Source organism: Protomyctophum bolini (genome assembly GCF_963924005.1).
Source record: "Protomyctophum bolini genome assembly, chromosome: 6".
Taxonomy (NCBI): domain Eukaryota; kingdom Metazoa; phylum Chordata; class Actinopteri; order Myctophiformes; family Myctophidae; genus Protomyctophum; species Protomyctophum bolini.
In genome coordinates, this window is record NC_137867.1 from 12,054,266 (window position 1) to 12,068,594 (window position 14,329).

Consider the following 14,329-nt stretch of genomic DNA (forward strand, 5'->3'; position numbering starts at 1 on the left):
TATGATTAGGCACTTCCAAGCTCTTTGTTTATTTTTTTTTATGGTAAAAGAAAATACACAGATTAGAGGTCCCTTTAATTATGAAGATGACAGGTACATTATCTACCATACTCTCCTACTCAACCAGGTGATGCGTCAGACATGTAAACATTCTAGATCACCTCTTTTCCCCCAGAATCAGTTGACAGACTCCCAAGTCCTTGCTACATACGTTACGTGAATGCAGCTATACACTAAAAAAAGCCTTTTACAATATACATGGATTTAAAAAAAACAAAAGAACGTAACAAAACAAATGGATTAAAAGAAAAAAGGAGAAAAACAAAAGAAAGTAACAAAACAAATGTTACAAATTAACATTTAAGCATTTGAGGGGAAAAAAATAAAATTTGTAAAAATCATGCAATATGAAATTAAGAGCAAGATATGATTGGTCAAAAAAAGGCTTTCTCGACAGTTCGTATTGGAACACAAACTGTGAACTGCTTGAAAGAGATACTGAGAGCAGAACAGAACAGAGAGGAGAGAAATGGCTCTTTTCCACTACAGTGTAAGTGTAACCCGGAACCTTCTGTGATCTGAAACGTTCCAGAACGTGTGAAGTTCTGCCATGTCTTTTTGTTTTTCAAGTTTCCATCATAACCAGGTTAGGAGAACCATATGATCTGAAACCGAGCTGTAACGCACATCGTAACGGATCCAGAACCATACGATCTGAAACCGAGCTGTAACGCACATCGGAACGGATCCAGAACCATATGATCTGAAAGCGAGCTGTAACGCACATCGTAACGGATCCAGAACCATATGATCTGAAAGCGAGCTGTAACGCACATCGTAACGGATCCAGAAGAAACTGTGAAATACGTTTCATGGCGTGGTTCACGTAGCCCATTTTGGGTGGGAACCCCTTTTGGTGTTAGCGCCGTTATAATTTAGCTATTGAAAAATTGCAGATCTACAAGCTCATAGCGCGCCACCGAGTGGCGCGCTACGAGCATGTAGGTCTGCTATTTTTGAAAAATCGAAGAACTACTGACATAGAAAGTAGAAACATAGCTTTTCCAGAAAACTGTCAGGATGTATAGAAGACATTTTTTAGAATCTGATCTCAGGTCAGAATGGGTTAGCTCTCGTAGTGGAAAAGAGGAGAAAGAGACTTGGAAAAGCCCACTTTTAACAGGCAGAGCGAACGGCCACAGTTCTGAGTGGCCAGCTCTAAAGCAAACATGTGAGCTCAGCCACATTTGTGTTCAGGATACCTAGCTAACCAAGACCGAGCAGGGGGGGGGGGGGGGGGGTTTGGGGGGGGTAACTATATACATTAAGAACTGGAATGTGACCCCATCCTTTGATTGTTTTATTCAGACATTGGAGTGCGCACAAACAAAACGTCGGATAATGCATCTTGAATATATAAAAAAAAAGGTTTACAAAAATAAAACCAGTTCCCAACTTCTATAGAGCGTCGGTCGGCGACTGAATGCCGAGTTGAGGCCGCCCCTTGTGCATTTAACCACTTAAAGCCTATATGTGGTTGACCGGAGTCCCCCAGGGCTCTATACCAGGGCTCTTCAGTTGTCCGTTATTGTGGGGAAAGGTTTAGCCACGTCGTGTGTTTTGCGACGGCTTTCTCCACAATACGGATGCTGGGGTTTAACTGGTTAAAGAGTTGTTTAACGAGTGCAGGGTTTTAATTGTCACTGAACTTTCACGCACAACTGGACACGGACAAAACAGCAAGATCCACATTGTTCGTAATCAATTGACTTTAGGGTAAAAACGGTGTTAAACCACCCTGGCTGCTGAGACGGCTCTCCTGGTCAGCTCTGGGAACAGTCTCTGGACAGACGTCTGCTCATGTTCGTAAACTCTAATGAAGTATCAAAGTATACTACAGTATACACAATAACTACACATATCAGCATCAGTGACTGAGCAGTGAAATGTTTCAATTTATTTATATCCGCAATTTTCGATCTTTTGTTTAAAAAAGAAGAAGAAAAAAAAGAGTTTGAATGGCTTATTATATATGCGCATGCCATTTGAGTTGATGTTCTTGGTCTAAATAAATAAAGGCGTTTAACATTGTGGATTTTGCTGTGCAACCAAGAAACCAACGTAGGCCCTTTTAGTCTGCATTCAGCCCCATCCATATAAAACCTCATTAACCACTTTAAGCCCTATTTCATACTTTGTCACACGGGGGTGTTGTGTTGCGTGACAAAGAAAACAGCAGAACTACAAGCACCACCAAGTGACACGTTGTCGTCGTGAGCTTGTTGATCTGCTATTTGTGTTCATCATTTTTGCCTATAATAACATGCTTGATATAGAGCCGTTGGGTAGACAATTGGTTTCGCGAGTGAAAACCATGGAAGTAAAGGAACTTAATGACAGAAGCAAAGCCACACCAGTACACTGGTGAAGCTGTATGAATCCCACCGCCCGTGCCAAGGAATCTCTAAGTGCCTGTTGGTTATTAAAGCACAAGGATATTGGTAGAGGCTTGGGTTGTGTAATTACCAGTCTGCCGGAACAGTCCGCGACTCACAAGATCATTCTTCTTTAGGTGCATTTGGACTTGTGGACTCTGTGCCGTAGTATGTGTGTAATTACCAGGTCATGATATAACTAGTCCAACTGGCGAGACATATCACTCCGTTGATAATAAATCGGATCGCATTGTTATTGATACAGTGATACAGCTCACAAAGTCACCCTTTTAAACCACGCTGATTTTGAGAATATATATACGTTATATTCCAGTAACTTGTTTTAGGAATAAATCCCGGACTGGGAGGTTTGTGCTTAAGACTTACTTTGAGAGTAGTTTCACTATACACATGTAAGTCAATGAGGACACTTATCTTTGAACTATTAATTCCTAAAACTATCTCGCCAAATGGTGTAGTTCAAGCATCATAACTATTAACCAACACAACCCAAATCTCTACCTCCTCCTGTTAGAAGTATCAAACTTGGCCACGGGGCTGGATCCAGGACAAAGCTAAGGCCAACTGATAATTCAGCATATGTCAAACAACATAGTGTCAATTACACTTGGGACGCACTTTGCCTTTGTTGAAATCCACTCCGACATTGCCATTTAAAAGACTAAGGTCCCCCATTACAACCTGGGAAACCTAGACTTCCATTTATATTTCAACAGTGTTTCCTGTACCTGTATGTTTCCAAAACAACCGTACAGTACCATGGGACCGGTTTTCAACGGGGCCAAACACCATCGTAGGAGCAGCGAGTATAAACAAGGATAGTAAAATCTCAAAAACAGAAATCCTCCAAGCATGTTTAGGCAGAAGAGAGCTGCATCGAGGCTTACCAGAAGAGCTTGCTAGTATGTCCTTGCTATATATGGTTATCTATGCCCTGTCATGCCCATGAATCTGTAAGGCCTTGTAGCTCCGTGCGTCGTCTCGCTCCAAAAAAAAAAAACAGCCGATCTTCAAGCTCACAACGGGTCGCACAGCGACGCTCTGTGAGCTTGTAGATCGCCACGGGACAGCAGCACACCACTCAGTATAAATCACCTGTTGATGATTAATATATAAATCACCTGTTGATGATTAATATATCTTGAAGTGAGTTAGCTAGTTACCTTGAGTAGATGATAGCATACAAACATACTGAAGAAACATTAGATGTGACAAAAGAAAAGAAGAAAAAAAAAAGAAAGAAAGAAAGAAAGACAATGAATCGACGTCTCCATTTCAGCGTGTCTGATATCCAAACCATTGCCCCCGCCCAAATGATTCAAAAGTTTGAAGAGAAGTCCTGGTCATTTATCCTTAGAGCAACAAAAAAAAAGTGAGAGCGCCGAAATCACACATCTGGCAGAAAGAAAGAGGTGGGGGGGGACATGAGGGACAAATGAGATTTATCTACAAGGAGGAGAATAGAGGAGGAAAAATAAAAGAGAGAGAAAGAAAAGGGGGTGTTATAAGGAGCAGCCCATTCCGAAAAGCTGAGGCAAGGGGGTAAACTCAAGGTATTCAAGTCACTACCCTTAGGGCCAGCACTCGTGTCTCTCCACCTTCTCCAATATGCTGTCATACCCATCCCTGCCACCAGGGGTCGCCAATAGACTCTGCGCATGACTGTAGCCACTGGGTCTCCACAGGTGGCACACCAGTTCACTGTTCCCCTTCATTTTTTTTTACCACAGCTTCATTTGATTGGCTTAGCAGCAGACTTGCTGCCAAGCCAATCAAACTAAGCTATGGGGGACACTGGACCCCGGAACAGGAAATTGGTATATGCCACCTCGTGGAAACCCCGGGACTCCGGTTAATGCTCAGGGCTGATCCCAACCGACAATTTCACCGTCAAAACCGATGTTTTCCGGGGTTAAGTTGGCGCACGCACGAGCGCGCGGGGGGAGGGGGGGGGGGGAGCGTGCGTGCGTCTTCATTTGGTGAAGGCAGCGACCACGGCCCAGAGCAGCTCGTTGGTGTTGGCCTTGGTGCTCTCGCCCTCGGGCTCCAGGTCCAGGAGCTGCCGCACGCGCTTCATGGCCAGGTCGTACTGCTCGTCGAGGAGCGGCGCGAAGGCGTTCTCCAGCACGTCCGACGAGTGCGCCAGGAAGATGAGCGCCAGCAGCCTCTTGTCCATGCGGTGCGGGTCGTTCACCCACTTGTCCAGCACGGCCTCCTGGACCTTCTTGATGAGCCGCTGCTTGATGGTGTTGTTGGTCAGCGGGTGCGTGGTCATGTCGAACAGCAGGAAGTTCTGCTTCTCCGTGGTCAGAACGCCCTTCTCCACCAGGTTCTTGGCCAGACGCTCGCGCACGTTCCTCAGCTGGTAGTGGAGCTTCAGCGGGTTCCACGTCTCCCCTGTTGGAACACGGGCGGGACACAACCAGTTAACACATTTAGACATGAGGACGATTAAAAAAAAAAAAAAGAAACAACACACATTTCTGAAAAACTGTTTCCGTCAGTGGTGCTCAATTGTTTCTCATGACAAGGAATTATCTGTTTGGCCACGGACCCCCCCCCCCCCCCCCCCCCCATCTGAAAATATGTTGTTCCAGGGACCCCCCAGAAGCAGAGATTTGAGTTAAAAACGTTCGCTCTGAAAGAATATATATATATATATATATATATATTCAAAGATCTGCACCACAGTGCAGCAAAGCTAGCAAAGCTACAAGCTGCTGTGCTGCTACAGTGCTGCGCTATAAGCTTGTAGATCTGCTATTTTTCAATAGCTAAAGTATAACATAATGCTTAAAAAAACCGAGAGGGGTTCCCGTCCAGACATGTCACAGACACTGGTCCCCAAACACTGGGTCAGAACCAATGTGTGGGTCACAGGCCAATTTGTATGGGTCACGAGTCGACTCCAGTAAAATCCCATTTTCCTTTCCTACATTTAGCGACACGTTGGAGATCTGCTATTTCCACTAGTTTGGGTACCTGGCAAACGTCTCATTTCTCTTTTGGGTCACAGGCAATAAAGTTTAGCAACCACTGGGCTAGTGTGAGAGTAGAAGTCTGAAGATAAATCGTCGTTTGCTCTTTTCACATAAAGTAACAAGACCATTTACATTTCAGCAAAGTGTAACAGTGTTATTAAATTGGAAAGAGTACTTACTGTTAACCACAAAAAGTACTGTCGTTCCAGTAGTGACACATTAGAGTGTTATCGGCCTATATTAACCACATGAAGCTCCAACATCCCTTTCCTCAACATGGCATAACATTTAGTGAAAATCTATAAACTCACAAAACCTTTGTGATGTTGTAGATCTGCTGCTTTCGCCAAAGCATTTTGGTGTAGAAAAGGGCAAAAAGGGCTATTTTGGCCAAAGAATAGAGCGCCGCAGTCCCGCCCCCTCGAGAGACCCGGAAAATAAATCCCCGTTAATTTTCCTCATAGACTTTTCAGAAAGTATTTACTTAAAGACGTTTACGCCGCGGACAAAGCTGACTCTTGTCGTGACAAATCATGACAATAAACACAATGTTTTGGGCCAAACAAAGAATTAGAAAAGTAGAAAAAAACGGCAGGTTTTACAACACTTCTTTTGTTGTTTTGACCAATGCTCCTTCGGAGCTCTATAGCGTTCTGTCCATGTGGTTGGAGGTGGTGTAACTGATGTTCTTTTGTTAAAATAAGTGTTAAATAGTGTTAGTTCAGTAACAGTTCCTGCCTCTCCAACTCGTTAGTAAACCGGAAATATATTTTCAGGTATATTTTCATATGTGACACAGGCCAGCACTTTGGTCCTCAACTCGCCAGAATGAAATGGTCGAAATGGTCTAAATAAAATCGTTTTTTTTTTTTATGTGATTTTCTTTTTTTTTCATATTAACATAGTTTGAATGTTGAAGAAGGTTTTTATTCCAACAGATTGTTCATTTGGGCAAATTAAACGTATACATTTATATGTCAAAGTAGGCTTGTTTTTTAACAATGTTTTGGGGCCAGGGAAGCGCAGTTCTGAGATTTGCATGTTGTTTTCGATTGGTCTGGGATCTCTTTGTCCTGAGGTTTCACGCTCTGGTCACCGCCCATTAGCGTGCTTCTGTGTTTGTAAACATGGCTATAGTATGAAGGAGCTTTTGGGTTATACTTTACAGGAAAATAAACAAAACCACGTAGCTACTCAAATACGCTTCCCAGCCTGGAGAATAGACTTCCACCATCACACAACAACAGGCTATCAGCTAGCTAGCCTAGTTAGCTAGCTGTCTGTGTGTTGTGTGTTACTAAACACATGTTTTCACTCCTAAAATGTATAAAACTAATGAAACATTGCCCGTTGGTATTGCTTCATAGCCATGGAAGAGTGTTGCGCGTTGCTTCTTTTTTTTCTCCACCACACGCAAAGAGCCAAAACCACTCGTCTTTTCTTTAAATCATAACGTCAAAATATGTCCGTTAGTACTGTTAATTCAACATCCGGTGAGGGGAGGATACGGATTGTGTATGGAAATCAGCGCATACAGTGGGTGGGCTTTAGACCGGATGTAAGCCTTGCACACTAAATAGAAACCAGGCATGTGAACGGATGTTTATTAAAAATAGCAAATCTACAAGCGCACAACGCATCATAGCCTGATGCGTCGGTTTTATTTATCTAAAATACTGGGTCAATTGTCTGACTTTGATTGCTTAAAGTATATAAAATGGTGTAGCCTACTGCAGCTATTTACAACACAATGTAAAAGCATTGGTCTAAAACTACATAGCCTATATCCATTGAAAACTCAGTTAGCCTACTAGTTACTTTTTAGATTGTATTATTACAAAACATACACTAAACAACTTAGTACTACATTTCTTTACTTTAACTCAAGTAAAACAGTGTGTCCACTCAACTGTCATTGACAGGTAACCTAGTGGGGGAGTGATTAGTGGGTGGGGGAGTGATTATGCAAGACATTAGGGGTGTGGACAAGCATCTATTGTCACACCCATTCCAGAGGTGCTAAAATCTGAAGAATCTTTGAAGGGAAATTTCTCTACTTTGCATCTGTATCTTTTATCTGTTTCAACAAGTTTTAGATGGTCATATCTCCTTCAATTATTGTCCAATTTCATTGAATGATACATCATATGAAAGCTTACATTCTGTACTTTAATAATCTGTAATAATCTGTAATCTGTAAAAATCGAGTTGAGGACCAAAGTGCTGGCCTGTGTCACATATTTTACCGAACAAATACTATAAAGCACACCTGTATATCACAACATAGAGCATTCACTTTATTTATAATCAAAATTATACCACAGGTCGTTTCGAGGAAGCAATCCTATTGGTTGAAACAGCCTTCTAGCCGTGGATTAAACCAGCACCATTCACCACCTAATCAAAACAAATAATTCAGCTGCTCTGTTCTCCCAGAGCTCTAGCAAACTCGGTGGCTAGGCTAGCTAGTTTCTTGGGACATTTGTGGTCGTAGTGACTACATCTGTCATAATTATATATCTTAGTGTTAAGGGTTAACTGTTCAACACTTCAGTGATGCTTGCGGAAACTCGACTACGTCTCGTCCCTGACCGCATCACTGTCGTGGCAATAATCACGTTAAACCACACCCTCTCGTGCAATATTGCTTAAAAATATCACTACCTTTAATATAAAATGCTTGCACTCACCACTGAGGAGTTCTATCCAGCTCTGCACCGTCTCCGGTGGCTGGGTCTCTTTGACGTGTTTCAGGGCTTCGTCCAGGAGCACGTCCCCCGTCGGAGCGTCTGACTTACAGATCACCTGCAACAGCAAGGATAACGTTTACACCTGGAACACTTGTCCACTTGTCCTCGTTAGACCTTTCAATCCGGTAGCCGTTGTGTTGCCAATACATAGCAACACATTTGTTTAAAACCCATTTTGGGTGCGGGAACCCCTTTTGGTGTTTTAAACATTACGTTAAAATTTTGCTATTGAAAAATAGCAGATCTACAAGCCACCGAGTGGCGCGCTACAAGCTTAGGGTCTGCTATAGGTCTGCTATTTTTTTGCTTTCCCTGGAACAACATGTTTTCAGATGGGGGGTCGGCGGCCAAATACATATATTTTTGGGGGTTCTTGACGTGAAAATGTTTGAGAGCGACTGACAGAAACATGAGGTTTTCAAAAAAACTGTCAGGATTTAGAAGACATTTGTAGAATCGTCCTCAGGTCAAAATGGGTTAAAATGAAAAACGTAATTAAAATTAAAAGCAACCTTCCGTCCTCCTGTACCCGCATGGATATTACCACAGCTTTAGTTTCTGCAAATCCTCGCCATGCATTTGCAAAGCTTGATGACGCAGCAACGTGTACCCCGATCTCACAAGATCCACCAGCACAGTTGATGCACTCGATTCTTAACGGTTGCCGTCAAGTCTGTAAACTCTCTGTATATTAAAACTTTACAGTTTATATTTATAATAATGTTGACATGAGAGTTCACTCGACATTCGTTTCAGGTCCGTTTAGTTACAGGGGGGAGGGCTTATAACTCAGGCTTTAACCCATTTTGGTGTTAGCACTATGTTATGATTTAGCTATTGAAAAATAGCAGATCTAGGTAGGTCTGCTATTTTTGAAAAATCAAAGAACGACTGACATTTTTAGAATCTGATCTCAGGTCAGTATAGAAAACTGTCAGGATGTAGAAGACATTTTTTAGAAAAGGGACATTTCACTGCTGGACGAAACTCCAGTCACTCAATGTTAATAGTATTTGTAGTAGATAACACTAACAGTAGCACAATTAGAAATGTGCACCCTATGGCCAGACAAATAATGAAGTCTGTGTGTTTGGACTAGGGTTTGACTGGATTGCTAATCACTCACTCACTCTCTCTCTCTCACTCTCTCACACACACACACACACACACACACACACACACACACACACACACACAACACAACACACAACACACACCTTTTTTTCCCCCACTCCCTAGGCGTACATACCTTTCTGGCGAGGAGGCTTTTCCTCCTCATGCCACAGGCCTCCAGCTGCAGCCGTCCTCTCAGGGCCAGCTCTATGAGCATGCAGCCACGCAGACCCGAAGAGATGCAGTCGTTCCAGAAAGACGTGTAGCCCTGCCATTCAAAACACACACACAAGAGCCACACGTTTGTCCACAGGGGCGGCTGAATTTCACTAGGCAGTCAAACTGGATTAACTGGCGTACATTTTTTGCCTAGACAGGTTTTGTTGTCGCCATCTTATTTCATTCCGTCCAGTGCAACGAAACATTGTCATTGGTCGGAACCAGTGCAGCGTATTCTGTAGCGTGTGTGTGTGTGTGTGTGTGTGTGTGTGTGTGTGTGTGTGTGTGTGTTCGTGGGCCGACCAGCTCGGTGGTCTAGAGACTAGTCCTCCCTGAGACTGGGAGGTCGGGGTTCAATTCCCTGGCCGGGTCATACCAAAGGGACCCCGTGCCTCCCTGTTTGGCACTCAGCCTCAAGGGTTGGATTGGGGGTAAGTCCCCGTGACTTGTACATCAAGCTGCCTTACACCGGGGCTCCACGGGGCGCGTCAGCGTCGCGTCTTAGTCACCGTCAGGGAATGTTCCCTAAAATCAATGAAGGGTGGCTCCACTGCCCGTTGTTGCGTTGCGTGACTGCATTACATTTGCCCCGGTTCGTTTTTTGACGCACGCGCCGGAGACGCAACGCGCCCGGTGGAGCCCCGCCACTACGCTACAGAAACAGGTGAAATTCTCCCGCCCTGTGGGCCACATGACTCAGCCAGGTTTACTCACTCTGTGTATGTGTGCGTGTAACTTAATAATTATGCTGGCGCACCTATGAAAAGTTAAAACGCACCAGGGAGGCAACAAACTAAAAAGTCTGGAGTGGTTATAGCAGTCTGGTGGATAGATTATATTAGGAGCAGAGCAACTGACTACGCTGTTACATGGTAAATGGTGCATTTATATATAGCGCCTTTATCCAAGGCGCTTTACATAGATTGTGCATTACATTCACCCATTCATATACCGATTGCAGCGGAAGCCATGCAAGGTACCAACCAGCACATCGGGAGCAAAGTGTCCTTGGGCAAGACACTTCGACATGTAGCCAGGAGGAGCCGGGATTCGAACCGCCAACCCAAGGATCATTGGACGACCTGCTTTACCTCCTGAGCCACAGTCGCCCATACATGTGTATGAAACATCTCCCTAGGCTTTTTCAATGTTTGTGAACGGAACCCATGCCATTTAACCTCGACAGCTAAACTTGTACAAATGGAAATATAAATGAGCAAAATTAAATATTGAAACATTTAACATTTTAAGGTGGGTTACAAATTCCCTTCAACTTTATTTTTGTGTGGTAGAAATACTGAATGAAGTCAAGAATGTAACACGTCTCCTTTCTTGTGAGTGGCGCCACCGGCAACGCCCATTACCTGAACCCATTTTGACCTGAGATCAGATTCTAAAAATGTCTTCTACATCCTGACAGTTTTCTGTGCCAGTCGTTCTTCGATCTTTCAAAAATAGCAGACCTACAAGCTCATAGCGCGCCACTCGGTGGCGCGCTATGAGCTTGTAGATCTGCTATTTTTCAATAGCTAAAGCATAACATAATGCTTATGTCCTCAGTGACTTTGTTAGCTAATAACATGCCACTCCCAGTCTGCAGTCATCCCCCAGGCGTGGTCGTGAGGTGAGCAGCAGTGATGATGATCATGTGCACCTGTTGAAAAGAAACTGGCACACTCAACTCCTCAAACTGATGAAGGCTGGATAGCCGAAACATCCGTCTTTCAGTTATTATGTAGCCAATGTAGGGGGATTCTTTTTTTTTTTTAATCGACTCTTGCCACTGTGTGCGATCCAGTACCTTATTATACTATGTTTTAAAAGTTAAATCATCCTTAACTATCCTTAACTATTTATTTCCTGTCTGCTACTGAATAGTCACAGTCACTGCCAACAGGAAATAAACGGAACCATTGGTTCCGTTTATTTCCAACGTTCATGTTTTCAAGTGAGAAAACATCAATGATTTTATAAAACACTTTTAGTCATGGATAGTGTTTTTTGTATCATGTAAACTAAAGCAAAACTCAATCTGTGCAAGTCACGAGATTTCTCGTGTTTAGGTAGTGAACCCACCTGTGCCAAATTTGATTTTCTATTTAGCGGAAGATCCGATAAATACTTTTGGGCTGTTCAAAATAAAACGTCCGGCTGAAATCCCCGGCACGGGAGGGGTAGCGCTCAATGCTGTCACAGAATGTTTAAGTACAATTCAAGTACTGTATATTCTAGCAATTTCCACATCTGAAAATGTATTTCCAATTAAAAATATATTGTGTAAAGGTACAGAAAGACCAATATATGTTGTCACGAGGTTCAAACTGATGAGTGCCCGCTAAAGAACCAAGTATAGTTTCACCATGAGCCATCTTTTTACTAACAGGTTTACAAACGCTACACATCAAATTATTTGGAATATGAAAGAAAAACGTGCTCAAACAGTAGACATATTCTGTCAGCAACACGACTAAATTAAAACAATAAAATCAACCTGTCCAAGTGGTAGAAGGAAGCCGGATAGAAACTGAACTTTTTTACAGCAACTCTTTTACAAAGTCCTAGCTTATTGTGAATGGAATGGAGTTTTATCACACATCATTCTTTTAAGTCTTAACCGTTATCATCAACGTTTGTTAAGTAGAGTAGAGTAGAGCCCAGTGTGTCACGGAAAAACACAAACAAAGGGTTTGTGTCATAGTCATAGACTTGTAGTTGTGTGAGCAGTTTGTCTGCCATGCTTATCTCTCACCTACATCTCACACAGGTGATGCACTCAAGGGAGGCTAGGCTATCCCCTTTCTGTTGGGGAACAATGTAAACCAACAGCAATGGTGAAGGGAAAGTCCAGGCTGTCTCACTGCCGTGACTGCCACACTACGACTACGCCAGGCCACTGATAGCTGCATCCTTTAGTAAACATGATTCATTATTATTCAAATAGTATTCCTTATATAAACATACACCGTTTAGCCACTCAGGAGTAGAGTGGCCGGTAGAGCGGCCGATGGGAGCAACAAGTTTCCCGGTTTGATCCCGGGCTTCCCCCAAAGTCAGTGTCGAAGTGTCCTTGAGCAAGACTATGAACCCTTAATTGCTCCCGATGTGCAGGTTGGTGCCTCGCATGGTTTCCTAAGAAATTCTCCACCGTTTAACCGGGGCACATCAACACCGGTAATACCTTCCCCACCTGTCCTTCCTCTTCGTTGTCTCCCTTTTGACCGATACCTGTTCATTCAGAACAGGTATCGGACTATCGGCCCCACAGTTATTAGTGGAGTTCTCAACAGGCCCGAAAATTAAGGCCCGGCCCTACCTGGGACCTCATCAAAGCCTGTACACTCAAGACACTGCCCCCCCCCCCCCCCCCCCCGCTGCCACCCTTAGATCTCCTTATATGGAGCTGACCTGTTCTGCCACCCCATATGGTGATCTGACCTCATCAAACCCTGTACACTCAAGACACGCTCCATATATGGTCAGTACAGAATTAATTCCATTATGTTGATGATCCGACCCCCCCACATACCAAAAGATGTTCAAAAACGTTATGATGATTTGTGAAATGCCAGCAGCTCACGGAAGCCTGTCTCCCCTCGACCATCTTGGCCGTCAACTCTGCACGCTATGCACATTGCACATGGGCAAGCAGGAAGTAAACAACCGCTCACCTGGCCCGCTCTCTATCCTTTATAAGTCTGTAGTATGAACTCTATGCTGCGCTCGCTGCTCACACGATGAAACAGCGTCTGTCGTCGTCAACAGTCCTATGTGAACTGTGAATCAATCAACCCACTATTTTAAAGCCTCTGGCTCTAGCCACAATTTTTAAGCCAGACTATCACTGCGTAGATTGTAATATATATATACGCATGTTAAGAAAATAAAGTCTTTTTTTATTCTGGCTTTGATGCAAATTCCAATTGTTGCAGCTGCAGAAGTGCAGAACTTGTGGTGCTGCGCGCGCGCACACACACACACACACACACACACACACACGGTTTATCAGTGAATTTATGAGGGTTAAGAAACAATTTGAGCCCCCATGCCCCTCACCTCAGGTAAGTTAAAAACATTCACTTTGAAAGAATATACAGTATATTCAAACATTTGCACTACATTTTTACGATAGCAGACCTACAAGCTCGTAGCGCGCTATGAGCCCTTAGATCTGCTATTTTTCAATAGCTAAATTATAACAATGTTTAAAACACCAAAAGGGGTTCCCACCCAAAATGGGTTAACAGGTTGTTGGTTGTTAATGGTGGCCATATGGATTTGGGGGCTCTCACAACTTTTGCTCACATTTTTGCGAGGGGCATGGGGGCTCAATTTGTTCCTTAAACCTTCATAGATCCACAGAGAAACTGACCTTCGCTCTCCGCGGTCATCAGAAACGACCCAACTAGATGATCCTTGATGACTGATTTGCTGACACTTTTTCAAATATAACCATGATGATTATAACCATGTAGAATTGAATAATTGAATAAGAGTACAATTAGTCCAAACTATTAGTTAAACTAAACATTATTTTTAAGAAGATCCACGGTCCTGGAGGGATACCCACTACACACTGTCTGAAACCAAACATCACTGCTCATCTATGACACTGACTTGAGCCCCATGGCATTGACTTACAATGTTGGAAGAATAAAATAAGATTATAATCATCCCACCTCAGTAATCTAGGGAAGGTGCATTTCAAGACTAAACGGTATGGTTGCCGTCAGGCAGAAACCATGCATCTCAATATTTTCATTTACCGGTATGTTTTTCTTCATAAATTGATGTCCTACTTTCGCCATACAAG

The 14,329-nt window shown here is 43.3% G+C and overlaps 1 protein-coding gene across 1 annotated transcript in view; it reads right to left on the reverse strand.

Annotated features, from left to right (window-relative positions):
• The window catches only part of golph3a (golgi phosphoprotein 3a), an 18,456-nt gene continuing 4,127 nt past the window's right edge, over positions 1-14,329 (reverse strand). Inside the window, exons 2-4 of the mRNA XM_080765432.1 lie at positions 9,437-9,568; positions 8,128-8,242; positions 1-4,853 (exon numbers count right to left, since the gene is read on the reverse strand). Coding sequence (XP_080621558.1) covers positions 4,429-4,853; positions 8,128-8,242; positions 9,437-9,568 — 672 coding nt within the window. The 3' untranslated portion in view covers positions 1-4,428. The remainder of the gene's footprint in view (positions 4,854-8,127; positions 8,243-9,436; positions 9,569-14,329) is intronic.